The sequence below is a fragment of the Daphnia pulicaria genome, chromosome 1, assembly GCF_021234035.1.
Source record: "Daphnia pulicaria isolate SC F1-1A chromosome 1, SC_F0-13Bv2, whole genome shotgun sequence".
Lineage (NCBI taxonomy): Eukaryota > Metazoa > Arthropoda > Branchiopoda > Diplostraca > Daphniidae > Daphnia > Daphnia pulicaria.
In genome coordinates this window covers 21,278,445-21,298,295 of record NC_060913.1, presented here as the reverse complement: position 1 = coordinate 21,298,295, position 19,851 = coordinate 21,278,445, and the positions used below count along the sequence as shown (strand labels likewise).

Below are 19,851 nucleotides of genomic sequence, written 5' to 3'. Positions count from 1 at the left end.
AGCTGATCAACCGGCGAAGGTCACCAGGACGTCCGGGTATCTGGAACCAGTGATTAATTTAATGCTTTTTCATTCCTTTTGTTTTCCTAGATTCAGCAACTGGAGCATTTTCATGCAGGTGACATTGTTCACAACCCCACCCAATCCTCAAGCTTGTGACTGCCAGGCTGCCACACCCTGTCTGTCGACGAAAGAACGTGATCAAATATTTGGTCTTCCGCTGTGCGTGTACTTACACTAAAACCAGTCACGTGCCTCTGAAAACCAGTATCGATTATCAATAGTCGAATTGCTTATTAATGCGATTATAATACAGACTGGCCCAAGCCCACTGGCAAATAAGTCCTTTCACGTTTTTGGCCGACAGGGAACGTCGTTCGTGAATCCTTACAGTGCACCCGTGAACATCTCAATATACACTTTTACTTTCGCTCGCCAGGAAAGAACGGGGAACAGGTGTCCTCCGTTCAAGGCCTGTAACTAAGTGAATTATAAATGACTTTTAGTTTAGGCAGGATATACCTGAAAACACCCACAGAATAGTGATAACCCTGACAAGGTCATTGCGAAAAATTTGCATAGCCCACAAGGAAGTTTATTATGGTTTAACTATAAGTCGCCGTACGCTGTTGTCATGTCACTTCATTGGACAGAAAACCGTGCCAATGTTTTAAAAAGAAACCAAACTAAAACAAGTTCAAGTATTTGTCAGTTGGCTTTGCTGCTGGTAGGAGAACTGCCTGGTATTTCCCACATTAGTCGAATTGTGATCTTGTTCTTATTTCCCTACGTTCATCGGGAAAACTATCTGTTAACATGCAGATTGTAAGTTAATTTTATATTATTTTTTCATTGATCTATTTTTGGATTTCATTTAAATATGTTTTTTTTAAATAATATTTTACAACAGATTACGCTGCTCTTGTTTTGCTTGGGTGCCAAAGCATTCGTCCAAATTCCGGCACCCTACAATAATTTCGGGTGGTTCATTGACAATAATAATGCGTATGCCGGATTCTATCCGGGAGGAGTGTCCCCCCACTCTATGGCCACTCCTTTTCTTGCCTACCCCAACGCTTATCCATACCTTAACTACCCGTACACCCTTCCGTATTACACTTATCGATACGGCAATCAACAGGACGTTCCTTTCGTACCCAATGTCGTCAAGACAGTCGAGACTTCCGGAAAGCCACAGCCTAGCCCTCCTAAAGTTGAGCAACCAAGGTACGTTGTCTGAATTACAATTAATTATCATTTATTTTTATTCCATTGTGTGGTTTGTACTTTGTGGTTGAATATATTTAGATTGCGGATGCTGACGAACCTTTCTCTCCTCCGTCACCTTCCCGCCTGGGCAAATTCAAAACGGCGGCTGTCAGCTCGGATGGCATTCCTTGCTCACAAATTGGGCGGTAAATTTTGAATTTCGAATTTGAAACGAACAATCGCTTCCATGATTTGATTTATTCGCAGTGATGTATTGGTGGATGGAGGAAACGCAGTCGACGCCGCTATCGCCACGGTCTTTTGCATCGGAGCAGTTAATCCGCAGAGCGCCGGAATCGGTGGAGGATTCCACATGACTATCTACGATCCAGTTGGTCCGGTAGCTCAAAGCCTCGATGCAAGAGAGGTGGCGCCTATTGCTGCTACCGAAGACATGTTCAAAGGAAACGCTTCCATCTCTCAAAGAGGTGCGGATATAATTCCGGATTGATCAATTCAACTATTTCCTTTACTATTCAATTAATTGTCAATGAAGGTGGTTTGGCCGTGGCTGTACCGGGAGAGCTGGCCGGTTCTTGGGCCGCCCATCAGAAGTACGGGAAATTACCTTGGTCCCGTTTAGTCCTGCCGACTGCTGAAATGGCCGAGAAAGGTATTCCAGTCAACAGTCACCTTGCCAACTCCTTGCAAGAATTCGAGAAATTAATTTTTGACGAGCCTTCGATGCGGTAATTGCACTAGTTAATCTTAAATCACTTTAAATTGAGAGTAATGGTTTTCATTTCATCCTTAACGGGGAAATAGTATTTTCGTGAACGAAGAAACCGGCAAAGTGAAACAATTAGACGACATAGTCAAGAATCCACCATTCGCTCAGACATTGAGAACGATCGCTAACGAAGGCGTTGGCGTCTTCTACAACGGAATCCTAGGCGATAAAGTAGTTGAGGACATCCAGAAGAAAGGCGGAATCATAACCAAGGAGGACTTGATACAATATCGGTAATTAATGATTTACGAAAGAGTTATACCTTTTCTGAATTGACGCAATCACTATTTTACAGCCCCGAATGGAAGGAACCCATCAAAGTGGAATTGAACAACAATTTCACATTGTACTCTATGCCTCCGCCTGGATCAGGAATTTTAACCGCTTTCATCCTCAACATTTTAGACGGGCACCTCGAAGGAGAGACAAATGGAAAGGCATCCCGTGATCCGACGAATTACCACCGGATTGCGGAGGCTTTCAAACACGCCTACGCCCATCGTACCAAATTAGCCGATCCTAATTTCGTTCCGGAAGTGAATAAGGTGGAATTAAAATAGTAATAATAATAACGAAAATAACCTAAACCCCGTTTTGATTGCATAATTTTAGTTCACTAGAACTCTGATGGCAGATCCGGAAGCTCTGGCTGCTGAAACCTACGCCAAAATCAACGATTCGTTTACTTACAACGATCCGGGATTTTACGGGGCTGTTACCTACAATCAGGAGGACCACGGCACTGCCCACATGTCCGTCCTTGATGGCAACGGAATGGCCGTTTCAGTGACTTCAACTGTCAACTTAAAGTGCGGACGATACAAGACAAACCAATCAGCTCAAACGTTTTCACAAATTTCTTGCATTTCGTCTCGCAGGTTTGGCGCTGGATGGATCTCGGAGCAAACCGGAATCCTGATGAATGACGAAATGGACGACTTCTCATCACCCAACGTCATCAACTACTTTGGAGTCCCACCCAGTCCGGCTAATTTCATCCGGCCGGGCAAACGGCCCATGTCTTCCATGACGCCCACCATCATCGTCAACTCGAGAACTGGACGGGTCCGTTCCGTCATAGGAGCGGCTGGCGGCACTAAAATCACCACATCGACCGCCTATGTAGATTTGAGCCTAATAAGATATTTCACCCAAATATTTGAATTCATTCAACCGAGTTTATTAACTTACAGGCAATTATCCGAAATCTTTGGTTCGGCGAAACGATCAAAGAGGCCATTGACAGTCCGAGGATGCACCACCAGCTGTTCCCGATGAAATTTCAATACGAAAAGGGTTTCCCATCGGTAAATAATTTCGTTTGACGATAAGAAAGATTGAATTCTATATTCGCTATTCGCTTTTTTTTTTAAATCCCAGGACATTGTCAACAACATGACGACCAGAGGACACAGCGTCACCGAGTTCCCTGGGAACGGAGCCGTCGTTTGCGGCATTACGGTGGAAGCGGATGGATTTATTTACGCCAATTCTGACTGGCGGAAAAGTGGCGATGTCCAAGTCATCGACCCAGTTGACTTGTAGAAGACCCCTCTCTTCTTCGATTCAACAGTTGTTGAAACGTATAATGCCAATTTTCTAACAATATCTCCTGTTTGCTCAAATTCTTGAATGTTGTTTGATGAACTTCTATATATTCACTTGTAATGTTTAGAGGGGGAAATATTAACATCATTTTTGCTTCGGCAATATATTTTTTTTATTTTGTCCATCCTTTGGGAATAAAATTACTTTCGGAAACTCAGTGATCGTCTATTTTTTTAAAAAAATAAAAAGGGGAGAAAAACAGTATAAGTGTGAATATTATAAAAAAATACATTTTTTGAATGGATGAAAATTGACGGGTATCATTCGTTTATTTCCCACAGTCGTACTTAAATCATGCAACTATTCTCACGATTATGAAATAAGATTTCTATACTTAGTAACCAACACTTTTAGCTCAGCTGACAAAATAAAATGTAGCGCTAGACCTGATACATGACATATTATTAATACCGTGCGATTATATCGTGAATAACGCACCCGTTGACCAATCATAACCCATTTGTTGAATGGAAAACCACCGAAGCCGGGGTAAACTACAAATTGGGGAGCAAGGTTGCGGACAACGGGAGCGATGTAGGACGGCTGGGCGATGGAACTGGGACAGGTACGCTCTTGAATTTGCATTCACTCTTGTACTTGTAAATTGAATTGTACGCTCCTGAACTGGTGCTTTAGGTCAGACGTTGGTGCACTTAGTTGGCTGTCATTTGACTATTGGAGAAATGGAGGTCCTTAACCGGAGCTCGATCATAGCGCTAGCAGGAGCAACGATAACGAGAAAAACCACAACCTTTCCAACGCAACACGTCTCTTTTAATATAATTATCTTTTTATTTAAAAACAATCTACTGAGAAGAATATTGATGTACCTTATACATTTTTGTATGGAAATTTTAGAACCTTTTGAACTGACTGTTGGCGGACAACTGCGCTCGAATTAGTGGTAGTGGATAGCAGTAAAGCAGAACGAGTGGTGCGTGTCGTTAACCTGTATAGTGACACTCAGCACACCTGTACAGCTAAATTCTGGTTGAATTTACCACCTTCTTTTTTGGTTCATTCCAGCACCCTTTAAATATTCGAAATAGACCCCCCCCCCCCCAAAAAAAAAGAGTTTATTCCAAATAAATTGTCACTATGTCATTATAGGCTAGTGTTATGATGTAGTGTAATGTGTACACCCTTCGAAAAATACGAATAAATGAAAAACAAAACAAACAAACAAAAAACAAAAAACAAAAACAAAAAACGAACAAAACAATTCTGTAATCAAATCTATAGCAAAATATTTCAATCTTGTTAAAATCTTTGTGGAAAAAAACAACTTCAGAAATTCCAGGCATAATAAAAAAAAGAGAGTCATAAAGCGTGTGAAGTACCGGAGTAGTGAATATCACGCTGTCGACTCTTAACAATATTAATCATAGCTTTCTTCACAGCGTCAATCAAGTCGCCACTCGGCGCTCTCACCTCTTATGGGGATAAGTCGTCTTCATTCCTATCTCCTCCCCAATCCAAAATAATATTTAAAAGAAAATAATAATAATGTAATCAAACGAAACCGCACGAAAACTGAAAAACTTAATAAAGTTATATGATCAAACACAAACACTGCACTTTAACTCAAACCAAAGCACGAAAACTGAAAGTAAAAGTCAATTGATTGTAACTTTAAATAATAAGCTGAAATGTATTTGCAGTTATAAAGAGTTTGCTTTTGCATAAGTATATATACATACGCACCAATGGTATAGACGACTGGGATTTCAAAATTTCAGGGAAATGACGAATTTGTTCACCAAATATTTAAAATTTCATTTTTTTTTCTCAAGAACCAATCAAATAAACCCAGGTATTTTTATTTTAAAAATTAAAAAAACCCGCTAGACTTTCCCTGTTTGTCGGATTTTTTTGGAGAATAATCCACGTCTTTTTGCTTATCAGCTGAATTCCAATCTGTGGTGTAGACATAACCTTCTCCTTGGTCTTCAATTTCGGCTAAACCTGGCTGCACACTGACTACGTTCGTATCGGGGGGGAAATAATAATTACTGCCTTCGGTGCCACCTGTAGGATAATTATAATGCTTTCTGTAATGATAATTGGAAGGATTTTCTAATTCCGTCGACATAACTTTTTTGGCGTCGAAACTTTTTTCACCATATCCTTGATGGGTTTCGAGTGCTCTGTTTGTAGATTGCGCGATCGGAGTTCCATGTCGTGTATACAGAGCTTCATTGTTGCTTTTACCCGCAATCATTCTCTGTCCTGGACCACTTGTGACGGATGCAGTCAATCGACTAACACTTTTTGAAGAATAACGAGAGGTTTCAGGTCGCATCGGGTTTACATCAGCAGAAGATATATTTTGCTTTGAACTTCTGGTCCCATATTGACTGCTAAGAGGTGCGTTAGCTTTTTCTTTGGAATATGTTGAGGATTCAGCATTCCTACCTACCGGTAGCTTTGCTATTTCTTCCAAGTTATTTTCGTTTAGGAGATTTTGCAGTTCCGTCAACGTCTGCAAACGAATTTGATAGCCGGGTCTTTGTTCCTCAATGACACGACTTCTTATCAAACTCAGATAATCGACTGCACTTGACGAATGAGAACGCAGGGCCACTGAATTCAGAACACGACCGCTTTTGTTAACTTCGTTCAGTAAGCTCATCGCTTTTGCTATAGCAGTGTCTAATCCTTGCGACTTTTCCATGGCGATGAATTTCCTCGCGTAACTAATTCCGTGCAGGGATCGATTTGTCAGCTTTTCAATGGTGTCAAAGCAGATTTCAAGTTCAACTTCAATGTCTGGGAGCGACTTTTCCAGCAGTTGGCGATTCTCGATAACTAGTCTGGTAGATTTCAAGTCGCGTCCATTCATGTTTTCCAACATTGTAAAAAACGATTTGTAATTCCTTTGCCCCATTTTCCAGAAGATTTCGTCAATAGACAAATCATCCGTTCCATTTTTTTCGTTGGAAGCGTAGAGGACTGAACTGTTGAATTTGTTGTACATGACACCGCCCGACGGTGAAGTCATGGGGAAATGGGCGGCTCGGCAGGCCTCGACTACGGGCGGAATGGCGTTATCAGCGAACGTCACCAGCAGTCGAATGTTCTCCTTGACATCTTCACCAAAGATTGACAGAACTGAATCAAGTACGTAGCGTTGCGTAGGAGTCAGTCGACTATCAGCCGAAGCGGCCACGAAACCAATTGCGTGAATTTGGTCGATTTTAAACCCTTGTTGCTGAGTCAGGAAACGATGAATGCAGCCTGTAATTTTCTTATCTCTTTCGATACCTCTTGTGTCTCCATAACCGGGCGTGTCGATCAGGGTGATTGAGTACGGAACGGTCATTCCTTCGCGGTGGTGGAGAGTGTAGGCCGTCACCGAGTCCGTTTGACTGTGTGCCTCATCTCTGACGACGGAACTATCTTCACGGACGCACTTGAAACGAAACGGATCCTTCCACTGGACACCAAGGATGTAATTAATCATTCCGTTGATGAGCGTGCTCTTGCCGGATCCAGTGGCACCCATCAGAATAATTACTTTGCGGTTTTGACTGTTTTGTGACGATGACGCTGTGTCAGTTCCCGGAATGTCAAAGTACCGCAGGTTCTCACCGACTGATCTTTCCTTGGTGTTGAGCTGGTAAACCATGGGCTGATCGACTTTTATTATTTTGGCAAATTCTTCTTGCGTAAATAATTCAGCAATTTTCTTTTTTTCGGCGTCTGGGATACTGCGCTCGATTGGTTTACTTCTCTGATCCACCGTGTTGCTGTCCATTGCCACTGTAGAGCCTTGGTCTTGAACTACAATTGCGCTTTCTTCCTGCTGACGGGACAATGAACTTGCTATTGATGGAATTATTTCCATTCTGGCGGGTTCGGCTTCGTGGACCATTGGCTGACCGTCTTTTTTCAGTTTGGCGAATTCTTCTTGCGTAAATACTTCGGTGATTTTATTTTTCTCTGGTACAATTTGTTGGTTTGGTTCACTCCCCTGATACACTGTATTGCAGTCGATAGCGATTCTAAGAGTTTGGCCTTGAACTACATCTAGATTTTCGTCTTGATGGGTTGATGAACATGCAATGGCTGAATTTGTTTGTAAGCTTATCGTTTCTGCTTGGCTGAAAATGTTATCTAGATTCCCTTCGAACTTACTGAATTGGCCATTTCCTATGCGATCAGCTACGGTTTCAGAAGTTTCTTTTGATTTTTGTTGCAAGTTTTCTTCCAGATGGCAATCTTGCTTTGTTGTTGTGTCGCTTTGGACCTCGATATGGAGAACATTAAAATTCTCTATCAACGAATCCACTTGATCGGTTGACTGTTCTGTCAACTTTTTCTCAACAAATTCGGTTTTTATTTGCGATCCATTATTTGGTACTTTTTTCACGTCTTTTGTATCACCTGAATTTACTGCCGCGTACTGTTCTTTAGTAAATTGCTGACTTTCAATCGGACCAGTTATCTTAACGTCCTCGTCCACATTTTTTGGCCGTTGGTTAGATTGTGATAAACATGGGATTGAATAGTCCGTCTTATTTAAAGGCTGACTTTGTTTTTGATTAATATGGTTTGATTTGCCAAACTGGATTTCACTCCCATTGGCTGGGTAGGAATAAGGAGGTAATTCTTTTAGATAATGGCCCCGACGATTTTCGCTTAGAGCCAAAATTAGGGAAACATGGACACTCACAGATGAATCTTGATTTTTAATAAATTTCTTAATGCGCTTCAGCAGTGGATCTTGACTGGACTCCTTTTGGGACAGAGCTTGCATATTTCCATAATTGCCACTCGGTCGACCTTCAATCTCTGATAGATCAAGCATACTCTTTTGCGTGTCTTTTAAAAGTGAACGTATCTTTCCGATGTCTTTTTCTCGTTTTAACAGCCACTCTATTATATCAGCAAACAAAATGGTCATTTCTTTAATTTCACTCAATACATTTTCTGGAAATTCCAACTTCAGAAAATCTGTTTCGTTAAATAGATTAAACTTTTTCTCAAGTTCTGGCAGAAGCTTTAGAAATTCCTGCCTCATTATAATAGATTGAGGAACATAATCGAAAGATGAACATTTTGATATTTGTGAACTCTCTTCTTGTATCCGGATAAATTGCGTTATACTTCGTTTCTTTTCAATAGAAAATTCGTTCTTCATGTCTAATAAGAGTCGTGCTCCGATTTGATCCGGAATATTTCGTAGAACAATTTCAATTGCTTGCCATTTCATTCCGTCTATTTCTTCGTCCAAACCGATAGTTTCTCTTAGCCATTCACAGGATTCTCGGATGGAGCATTGCTTTTTGACCATGCGATGTTCACTAAGGCTGCAGAAGTTTGTACAAATGACATTGTTCAACTCTACCGGCGGTTGTTCATTCATTTCATTTGAATTCGGACCGACAGCCTCGTCAAAATAAGCTTTAGCTGCAATGCGAAGACTTTTTTCAGCGTTTTCTTTCGTTTCGTTCCGATCGACGGCTCTTCGCATCGAAACGATGAACTCGGCTCCGTACACTACTTGTTCAACCAAATGTGTTGCCTTTCCTCCGGAAGTTACTTGATACTCGTACATTTCTGAGTCGCTGAAATGTTCTGGAATGATACATTTGTTACGTCGCTTGAAGCGGAAGAAAACGTCCATTTTGGCCACACTTTTGTCATCCTCTTTAATTGAACTTTGTTGTAAGTAATCATTGAACCACAAACTGGTTTCGTCCACGGATCCGTTCTTGATGCTGTATTCGAAGTGCGAACTGATTCCTAATACTTGACGTTTGAACTCGTCATCTGGTTTGAAATAAACACATTCATCCTTAGAAGTCCAAGTGGTATCAATCTTTTCGTCCAGCAATTCAATATTACTTCCTGTAATACAAATTTTTCAAATAAAAATTTCAAAATGATTTATACTTACATAATAACAATTTCTTTAGCGAAAGAAGGCTTTATAATCGATTCATTAAAATGACCAAGCCGCATTTGAAATGATGAAGTCAATTCATTCTAAAACTGCTGTACGCTGATTAAAATGAGGACGACAGGGTAAATATGCTTACTAGGCAAAATTATGTCGGTGTTGTAGTTGTATAGATCTCCTATTTTCACTTGGCGACCAAGAGCCGATAATCGAATAGGTTTATTGCTCAACCGCGAAAGGGTGGGTTGCTCCATTTTGCAGTTTCAGAACCACTAAAACAAAAACAAAAGCCATGAAAAGTAATTCGCAATTTGTCTCTTTGATTGTGCTCTGTATTTTACCTACCGTTTTGTGTGTTGTAAACGCTCTCTCTTGAAAGTTGAAACAATCAATCAACACCAGTTTTGTAGGCTAGTTTAGGTCCAACAGAGTAAAAAGTGTGCCTGTAAGAATCTGCGTCGTAGCTATTAAGCGCGACAGTCAGTTTAATATATTATAGCCCCTTGCGTTATTTCTGGTTATCGCTGGAGATTGTTATTGAGCTTTCTTATCTATCAGCGCTAGGTTTCGAGCCAATGTTGACTCGCACGGACATTGAGTGTCGACCTTTGGTTTGCGTCACGGAGCTCTACGAACCTAAACAGAGTCATAAATGATAATAAGGGAGCCAAACAAAATGGAATTAGTTCAGTGAGAGAAGTTTTGGTGTTGTAAGCCTGGCGTGGAAAACTACAGTCACAGAACGGTATAGACACAAATTCTAGTTTATTGAAATTGTTGCGACCAACCTTTCATTGTTTTCGACTAACGCCAAAAAAAGCGGACATGGCGGACAACAAAGCGATCGAGCAGCACCTCACTAAGATGACCGTGTTGGGAGGTCGATTCCAACTAGGTGGCTTATACGACTATCGAAACGACTACGCTCTTCCAGGTAACCAATTAAATTTTATAAATGTGCATGTATGTTCACTCTCTGTACTATTATTATTACATATATTAACTGGATGAATATAAGATGGTCAGTATTGGGAATCGCATGATGTGGCATCCGCCACTCGAGTCGACGACCAGTTCAAGCTCGAATTAGAACGACCGGACTCTGAGTTTACTAACAGCAAGTGGGAAAACATGGGACTTGACGATCACCTGAAAGCCACCGTCATAGCTGGTCTTATTGAAAAGTACCGCGGTGCTGTTGGCTACCTGAATCACCGACAAGGACTGGAACAAGTCAGTCGAACATTAATTTGCCGGATTAGCAAATGGCAAGAAAATTTAGATATAGGCCTACCAACTCTCTTTAATAAAAAGACTCCACTTAATCATGGTTCTGGAGAAGACATATCGCCCAAATCGGAAATATGTCCAACCCATGTTGTGACTGGAATAACCTACGGAGTGGAAGCTTACTGTGTACTAACGCAGGAGCTCAACGACAACAAAAAAGACGAAGAGGCTCGAGAGGCTGCCGAGGAATACCTGTCAAACATAGCGGCCAAGATGGAAGAAGCTTTAAAAGAAAACTTTAATTTAACGGATTTTAAGGATCAATTGAAAAAAGAAGAGAAAAAACAGATGAGCCGTTTGAAATGTCATTTATACGTTGATCTCCAGACTAAGGCTATCCACGAATGCAGCGTCCTCGAGGCCTACAAATACTGTCTCAAACTCATCCAGCAAGTTCGAAAATCTGATGTCAGAAACACCAGCAAAGTCGTCCCGATTGCCGTCCACCTTTTCCCTCTTAAAGTGATCATGGAGCAAGCTGGAGGAGTACTGGGTGGTGCACCAATCCAATACCAAGACGTCGACGCCGAATTGATAGATCGTTGTTACCAAGTTTTGGATAAACTGGAGCAAGTCGATGCAAACATCGACGTCGTCCGTAAAAGTAACAAAGAATTCGGCTCTGCCTCTTTCAATCAGCTTGAAAAAACTTTAACTAAATACAAAGAACTTATGAAAATGAGCTTAAAAAATGGAGTAATGAAGACCCGTAAAAACGGTGACGAGGACGAGATGGAAACAGTCGTCAATATTGTCGAAACTCACCCACTTTTCAGCCCGTCTCAACTGAAACGTTGGCTTCGCTACAAACAGGCCGAATTCGAAATGATAAGTAAAATAACGAAGAACAAAATTGTCCTCTTGGCTGACCAAAAAGAACTTGAAAAAGAACTGTCCGACTCTTTGAATAAGAACTACGCTCTGGTGATGAGCGTTCCGCCGCTGGATGAGCGGACGAACGATATCCTATTAGAGATGAAAAATTACGTTGAAACCTACACGAGACTAGTAGACGAAATAGAACACTCTACTAGCAATGAAGACAGTGATGAAAATAACGGCGAGGCTAAGGAAGATAAACCATGGCACATGATCGAAAGAAAACAGAAGGATGTGCTTATGAAAGTCAGCGAGTTTGCCGCCTACGCGGATAAGAATAAACACCTGGAGAACAAAGTTCAGTTCTTAATCTTATTTGGGGAGAGAGGAAGCAAGAAACTCTCATGCCGCTATTCCGTCTATGAAGACGAAACTCTACTTCAGAGCAAGATGAAACAATTGCCCGGGCCTCCCACTATGCTGCAGGTTCGCACCTCGGAGATCAGAAATACAAACAGTGCTGAAATCAACATTTATGTAAAGTGGAATTATGAAGACCTCGATTTCCCGTGCCACTTTATCGTGGAATACCAGTTGAATGACAAACCTGGTAAAATACAACGAAAAACGACGAAGCCGGGCGAATCTCAAATGAGGATCCCATACAAAATCGGATCGACGATGAAGATTAGAGTGGCGACCGACTCTTGCATCGGCCAAAGTGAATTTAGCGAAACGATCGACGTAGAAACGGTCTTGGAAGCTAACGAAAATGAAGAGGCGAACTTGGAAAACAAATCGGAACATACGATAGAAATTTCAAAAGCAGAAATTCCCGCAACATCTGTCAAAAACGAGACTGGAAATGGCGGACATGAAACGATTTCTGAGGTCCGTTTCGCTGAAAGGATTGCGAAAAATTGCAAAACTATCGGAAGGCTTAACGGGATGGATTTGTATGCTGTTCCTCTGATTCAATCCACCGAGTCAAGTCCATCGGCCCAACGTTTCACCTTCAAAGAAACCGACGGCCTTGAAGGAAAGATGCAGCACAAAACGATCCTGATTATGGGCGCCACCGGTTCCGGCAAGACGACGCTCATCAACTGCATGATCAATTACATTTTCGACGTGCAGTGGGAAGACCCGTTCCGTTTCCAGCTGATCCAAGAACAGGTGACCGGAAGTTCGAAAGCTGAGAGTCAGACGAGCCACATCACGGCTTACGTCATCCATCACGCGGAGGGATTCCGCATCCCTTACTCTCTGACTATCGTCGACACGCCCGGCTACGGCGACACCAAAGGCCTCGACCGGGACCAGGAAATCACCAACATGGTTCGCAAGTTTTTCGAAGACGACAGAGGCATCCAGGAATTGGATGTGATCGGATTTGTCGTTCAAGCTAGTCTTCCTCGTTTGACACCAACTCAGAAATATATCTTCGACTCGGTGCTTTCAATCTTTGGAAACGATGTGAAAGAGAACATCAACTTTTTGTTACCTTTCGCCGACAGTCAGGTGCCGACTGTGTTGAAGGCCATCGCCGGGACCGGTCTACCCTATCCGAAAGACCCTCAGACTGGCGATCCGGTCCATCACAAATTCAACAATTCCAGCTTCTTTTGTTTTAACGGGCCGGCAGAAAGCGAAGCAAGTAATGACGAAAACACATCTTTTGATCATTTCTTCTGGCGAATGGGGATAGAGAATTTCAAGCGCTTCTTTTCCGTTTTAACTACGAAGAAAACACAGTCTCTGGTATTAACAAAACAAGTGCTTGACGAGAGAAAGCGGCTGGAAGCGACAGTGGACGGACTCCAGCCGCTCATCAAAATCGGATTGACCAAGATGGAAGAGATGAGGAAGACGAAAATGGTTATTGCCAACAGCCAAGCGCAAATCGAAGCCAACGAAAACGTCCACTTCGAGGTCGAGGTCACTAGGCCAAAAAAAGTTGACATTCCAGCCGGCCAGTATCTAACCAATTGTAACAAGTGCTATGTTACATGCCACAATCCGTGCCAAATCCCAAACGACGAAAGGAAAGTCAACTGTGATGCCATGGATCGTTCCATGCCAGAGGAAACTCGTACCTGTAAAATTTGCCCTAATAAGTGCATCTGGAACATGCACTCCAACCAATCGTATAGGTGGGAATATGTCAAAGAGAAGCAGGTCACCTCATCAGGCACCATTAAACAAAAATACGAATCAGAACGAAAGAAAAAGCTAACAGCCAAGGAGTTGGTGGAAATTCTGGAGAAGGACGTCGAGGAAAACAACAAAATTGTACTGGAACGTGTCGAAATGGTTACTCAATGCATCAAGAGGCTGGATGAGATCGCCCTGCGTCCGAATCCTTTCTCAACGCCCGAGTACATCGATTTGATTATAACCACCGAGCAGCGGGAAAAAAGTGTCGGCTTCAAGAAGAGAATCGAGAGTTTGAAAAAACTGCGTCAAATGGCTATCATTACCAGCAAAGTGAAAAATAATGAAAGTCTGATGAGCTTGGACGAAAACGACGATGAAATTCCCGGAGACGATTTGGATTATAACGGAGTTTCGGTGCACAGCAAGGCTGACCGTAACATGTTTGAAAATTCATTTGTGTGAGAAATTAAACTTTTATAAAAAAAATTGTCAAGTTTAAGTGGCATTGAATATTCAGGTTTTAGCCAAGCATTGCTTTTCTTTAAGTTGCCTTTTGATTACTTTACCTGTAATAAATTACACTGTAGAAAAAATCATTACATTACATAGTTTCTCTAATACAATTCTCAAAAATTTTACTCCTGTCGCTGTTCAAGTTTTCGTACAGTTAAACTTATTTTTTCGATTCCCTTAAGCGTCTAGAGCGATTACAGATTTCAATCTCGTTTGTCTGTGGTATTTATATTAAGTAAACAACCAGCGGCCAACGATCACCCCACCACGCAAATGTTGATAACGATGTGCATTTAACAAATAGTAACGAAAAAAAAAATTTTTAATAACGCTCGGCCAAACAAAAAAGATTAGAAAAGGTCCGTTGACGGACTTTTGACCGTATCCGCCATTACCTAAGCTAGCTTACCCCATAAAACAGGTAAAACATGATACGGCCACTATGAGAAACAAATAAAAGTTATCAGACAAACAAGTGGCGCCTCACGCGTTCGTCCGCGCTTCTCAGAAAGTTCTTGCACAATAAAGGTTTCATGGCTTAAAACTACTCTTCAACTTGGTCATCACTCAGCAGTTCACTTTTGGTAAGAAAAACTCTGGATCAACGCCGTACGAACAAATCTTTCGGTTCTCACAAATATATATTGCATTTAATCAATCTTGCTCGTTTTAGTGTGCAACTGTTCAGACAAAAACAACAAGCAAGCGTCAGACCTGTATATTATTAGCTGGCACGATGAGTCAATCCAAAATACTAGCTTTGGGAAACCAATTCAATATAGGAACTCTTTACAATTACGTTGAAGATGTCATCGTACAAGGTAAGTACAACTCTTGGATAATGTATCAAAATGACCGTTTTGTAATCGTGGATGTTGTACATTTTTTCGAATACGAGCAGGCATGAACCTTTGGGCCCCAGCAGATGTGAAACGTCGCAAAGTAGTTACCGAGGTAAAGAAAGAAAATGTCAAACTTCACTGGATAGAAGCTGGGCAAAGAAATGACAGCAGAGAAAATGAAGACAACAGGTCTGAAGACGAGCCGTGGTTGACTCGTTTGGGAATGGACGACCATTCTGCAATGAGTTTCATGGCCGGTGTTCTGCTCCCACCATCTTTTGGAGGAGCCTGGCAATACGTGGCCGATTCAGTAACTGAATCTTTCCTACTTGACTCCAAAATGGTAATTCATTGCTATCGTTCCAATAAGAAAGTCCAAGTTAGTCCAAATGGACTAGAAATTGTCTGCCGGCCCAAAAAACTGATCGAGTCCAAGGCCACTCATGTCGTCGTGGGCCTCATTTACGGTCAAGAATCTTTTTGTATTTTCTCTCGCCAACAAAACCCAAATTCACAAATTGAGGCGATCGACGACGAAAGAATGAAAAACTATGCCAACTTATTTCGCGAAGGTCTCTCGGTTGACCAAAGTCTACAAGAGTTGGAAGAAGAATGTAACGAGGACGGCGATGGCCGTCCCTTTTTCCAAACGGATTTGAACTGTACTCTTTATACACACACGAAAGGTGGAAGAAACGGGACATTGAAGCCCGTTGCCGAGCAATACGAAGCTTGCAGAAAGATGCTGTACGAGGAAGGCCAGGCTGTCCCGCTGAGAGTATTGCTTTACCCACTTTACAAGCTACTGCCGAACGAGGCAGGTATCATCAAAATGCCGGAGAATCGGACGGGCAAGTCTCGAGAAAATGAAATCGGCATTTCCCACGACGTTGTAATTCGCTGCCAGAAGATGTGGAACCGTTTGAAACGTGTTCGTTTAGAAACGGACTCGATAATGGCGGAGCTAAACAACCAATGGATACCGAAAACCATTCTGAAAAACGCGAAAGATTTTAGCCAGTGTTTCAAGACATTCACATTGGCTTTAAAGAAGCATTGGTATGAATTAATCCTTTCCATCCGAAGAGGCTGTCGCTCAGCAAAAGAAGAAAATGTTATCGAAATAATTGAAATTATCGAAAGCAAATCGCCGTTCGTCGCGAAAGAATTCGAACATTGGCTTAATTATAAAAAAAAAACAATCAAGACTTTTGAGATGCTGGCAAACTTCCCCGGTGTGTGTTTCTTATCAGCAACTGATCAACTTGATAGAGAAATTAGAAGCAAAGGACAGAATCGAACAGCAGTCGTCCTTCATTTACCCAATCTACCCGGGCAGTCGGAACATTTCATCCAAACATTAAAATCTTACGTTGAAGCATCTAATAAATCAAAACCACCAAGTGGGATTCTATGGGAACATCACTGTGAAAAAATGCTGGGTTCGAATGCTGTAAAAAAAGGATTTTTTTCGGTTTGTCAAGAATTTTCCGACTGGGTAACCAGTTATAATCGTGACTCCACTAACGTCCATTATTTCCTCTTTTATGACGAACGGCCCGTTTCCGGTGACGGATTACCTTTCATCCGATTGTACGATTGCGGTTCAGGAGTGGACCTTCCAATGAAATTCTCCATCCCCGAGGATCCTGGAGAAGTCACAGTGAATAAAAATCGGCGGGGTGTAATTAGATTAAACTGGACGGCCGAAAAAATGGATAAGAATTTTCTGTTACAGTACCGCAACGTCAACACATCTGATGAGTGCTGGAAATCAATTTCAAATTTTTCAAATGAAATAACAATCGATTTCCTGCAGCCGGATGAGAGTTACTTCTTCAGGGTTGCTAGACTGACACAGGGAGGTAAAAGTCCATTCGGCCCAATCAGCTCTGAGATAACAATCGATCCTGTTTACCAGCGGCCAACAGATCTTCAGTGTATTTCCGTGACCGACACAACTATCGCCATTTCCTGGAACCAAGTGATTCCAGAAGAAGATGAAGTCTGCGATGCCAGCCGAGTAGCAAAGGAAGAAGAAAATGCCAAATCGTTTCAACTGAGCGGTTTCATGATTCATTGCTGGGAAACTGGCAATCGAGAATCCACCCTCATCCAAAGATCAACATCAGATAAATCAATTGAACTGCATCATCTTAATGTCGGCAGCCTTTACAGCATTCAGGTTAGAGTGGTGTACACGGACTCGACGGGCTCAAAATTCTTTAGTTCACCTGCGATTTTACAAGCGAGGACATTGCAAGTCGCAGAACGACCGGCACATATAGTTCGTCGCGTCAGTCAAAAGAGTTCGGGGAGCTCTGTGATTGATACCAACAATTTACCACTCAAGAAAGTTAACGATGACAAGATACAAGGTGTCGGTCATTACGTTTTCGGCGAGAAAAGTGTCATGGCACTTGCCGGTAAACATCGGAAAAGGACAATTCTGATGGTGGGAGCCACTGGAACAGGCAAGAGCACTCTAATCAACGTATTGGTCAATTACATGCTGGGAATTGAGTGGAACGATGACTTCCGCTTCAAATTGATCGATGAACCGGACACGAAATCGCAAGCGCACAGCCAGACGGAGCTGGTGACCACCTACGACCTGTACGAAATGAAAGGGTCCCGGTTGGGCTATTCTCTGACAGTCGTGGACACGCCGGGATTTGGCGACACACAGGGACTGGAGCAAGACAACAAGATTATGCAACAAATTGAATCCTATTTCAAGTGTAAGCACAGTATTAAGCAATTAGAGGCCGTCTGCTTAGTCGTCCGTTCGTCACTATCCCGGCTGACGCCCACGGAAAAATATATTTTTGATTCCATCTTGTCTATTTTTGGCCAAGACATCAAGGACAATATCCGTCTGATGGTGACATTTTCTGACAACTCAGAGCCACCCGTTTTGGAAGCCATTAAAATAGCAAATATTCCGTGTCCTATTGATCCAGCAACTGGAACGATATTTTATCACAAATTTAATAATTCCGTTTTCTACGAGAGCAACAGAAACGACCACGAAACAAATCAAGTAAACGAAACCTACTTTAACATGACTGTAAAGGCTTTCGAGAAATTCTTTAATGATTTGGGTCAAATGGAAACAAAGTCTTTGACGATGACCCGTGAAGTTCTCGAGGAGCGAAAGCGACTCGACTTTCTTGTTGAAGGCCTTCAAACAAAAAGTGAACTCAAGTTGACGCAAGTGGAAGAGCTCGAACAAATCAAAAAAGCTCTAAAAGAAAATCAAGATCAAATGGAAGCCAACAAATATTTTGAATTTGAAGTCGAGTTTCTCGTTCCAAAGGAGACGGACATTAGCGGGACAGGCCAATTTACAACTAACTGTCAGACATGTCAAACAACTTGTCACTTTCCTTGTCAGCAGGCCAGCGACGAAGGGAAACACCTTTGCTCTGTCATGGATTCCAGTGGTACATGCATGATTTGCAAATGCCCCTGGAATGTTCACTTCAATCAAAAGTATAGGTACGAAATGGTCAAAGAGAAAGTCAAGCGTTCATCGGACGCCATCCGCAAACAGTACCAGGGAGCAGCAGATGAGACACTAACGAATGAAAGGCTGCTAGAAAACATCAAGAAAGAGATTGCCGAGCATGAGAAACAACTGTTGGCGCTTACGCAAGCCACTTATCAACACATTCGGCGTCTAAACGAAATCGCCCTGCGACCTCATATACTATCAACCTCAGACTACATCGACCTGTTGATAGATGGCGAGAAAAAAAAGCCTCACTCAGAACGCAATCAAAGAATTTCCACGTTGCAGAAGCTCCGCAAGAAATCCGAAATGATCAAGAAATTGATACAAGAACAGCAGGTACATTTGTCTCCCAGTAGTTTGTGAATTGTGAGATTGTTCGTATGGTTAAAAGTATTTTACTTAAAAATTAAATACTTCTTGTGAATATCTTTTCTTACATTTTTTTTTGTTTACAAACTTTCGTAAATGATTGACTAGATACATAATTTAAATTAATTGACCCCAAATATTATCTTATGATGATTTCCAGACATAACAATGGCAGCGCCTACAACAACCTTCAAAATCCACGTCTACAATGACCTCGATCTTTTTCTCTTGTTTGTCTGTAACGGTGCACAAGCGAATCAATAAACTAAAAGACATAATCGTTTCCTTTTATCGTGTCGAGTGTGTTAAGACGAGTAAAAAAACGGGACTTCCATCGTGTTTTCGTGGGTGAGATGGTGCATCAACGGGAACTAACGGAACCATAAAAAAAAAACCCAATTTTAACCGAAAAGGAAAGGAAACGACAATCAAAATCAATTTCAAACACAGATTCAAGTCTCTATGAACGAATGCGGTTGACACGCAGTTTCAACCCGATCAGTCTATGATACATCTCGTGGCCAGTGAGTAATTGTGCTGGCATCCGTTCGGGGAAGGAGAAAGAAGAAGGCGAAATAATAAAACATTTCCTCTTCCGAGTTGAAACAAAAATGGAAGCAAAGAAAAAGAAACTAACCTTGAAGCGTTCTGGGCTCAGCTGGAATCCAGGTGATGTGCATTTTCCAGGTCAAGGTGAGATCCTAATCCGCGTGCTCAAACGGGGGAACAACGGTTGCTCGTGATCTATCACGGATGTCGTCAAATGTCAAACAACCTGATGGAGTTAGAGAAAAGCCGGCTATTATTTTGTTACTTTGGCAAAGATAGCCGT

The 19,851-nt window shown here is 41.9% G+C and overlaps 4 protein-coding genes across 7 annotated transcripts; 3 read left to right on the top strand and 1 right to left on the bottom strand.

Moving 5' to 3' along the window:
• The first annotated feature begins 499 nt into the window (after window positions 1-499).
• Window positions 500-3,669, top strand: LOC124321026 (scoloptoxin SSD14-like). The gene is made up of 11 exons (XM_046783943.1): window positions 500-825; window positions 911-1,227; window positions 1,309-1,415; window positions 1,477-1,697; window positions 1,766-1,958; window positions 2,035-2,232; window positions 2,295-2,544; window positions 2,612-2,808; window positions 2,878-3,121; window positions 3,193-3,306; window positions 3,380-3,669. Exons 4-11 carry the CDS (start codon window positions 1,583-1,585, stop codon window positions 3,542-3,544), a joined length of 1,476 nt encoding a protein of 491 aa, XP_046639899.1. The 5' UTR covers window positions 500-825; window positions 911-1,227; window positions 1,309-1,415; window positions 1,477-1,582; the 3' UTR covers window positions 3,545-3,669.
• Window positions 3,670-4,914: 1,245 nt separating this feature from the next.
• On the bottom strand, window positions 4,915-10,021 carry LOC124321016. 2 transcript variants are annotated; one of them, XM_046783929.1, is made up of 3 exons: window positions 9,854-10,021; window positions 9,652-9,784; window positions 4,915-9,460 (listed from the first exon to the last, which is right to left on the bottom strand). In XM_046783929.1, exons 2-3 carry the CDS (start codon window positions 9,764-9,766, stop codon window positions 5,439-5,441), a joined length of 4,137 nt encoding a protein of 1,378 aa, XP_046639885.1. In that variant the 5' UTR covers window positions 9,767-9,784; window positions 9,854-10,021; the 3' UTR covers window positions 4,915-5,438. The 2 variants fall into 2 exon arrangements, with proteins under 2 accessions (XP_046639885.1, XP_046639884.1); XM_046783928.1 differs by having other exon boundaries at window positions 9,858-10,021.
• A 98-nt stretch (window positions 10,022-10,119) lies between these two features.
• Window positions 10,120-14,403, top strand: LOC124321019. 2 transcript variants are annotated; one of them, XM_046783935.1, is made up of 3 exons: window positions 10,120-10,257; window positions 10,333-10,446; window positions 10,531-14,403. In XM_046783935.1, exons 2-3 carry the CDS (start codon window positions 10,338-10,340, stop codon window positions 14,238-14,240), a joined length of 3,819 nt encoding a protein of 1,272 aa, XP_046639891.1. In that variant the 5' UTR covers window positions 10,120-10,257; window positions 10,333-10,337; the 3' UTR covers window positions 14,241-14,403. The 2 variants fall into 2 exon arrangements, with proteins under 2 accessions (XP_046639891.1, XP_046639890.1); XM_046783934.1 differs by having other exon boundaries at window positions 10,215-10,446.
• A 393-nt stretch (window positions 14,404-14,796) lies between these two features.
• Window positions 14,797-19,299, top strand: LOC124321018. Of its 2 annotated transcripts, XM_046783933.1 has the most exons (4): window positions 14,797-14,900; window positions 14,965-15,112; window positions 15,193-18,986; window positions 19,180-19,299. In XM_046783933.1, the coding sequence occupies exons 2-4, from the start codon at window positions 15,028-15,030 to the stop codon at window positions 19,183-19,185; spliced, it is 3,885 nt and encodes a 1,294-aa protein (XP_046639889.1). In that variant the 5' UTR covers window positions 14,797-14,900; window positions 14,965-15,027; the 3' UTR covers window positions 19,186-19,299. The 2 variants fall into 2 exon arrangements, with proteins under 2 accessions (XP_046639889.1, XP_046639888.1); XM_046783932.1 differs by having other exon boundaries at window positions 14,817-15,112.
• Window positions 19,300-19,851: the final 552 nt, after the last annotated feature.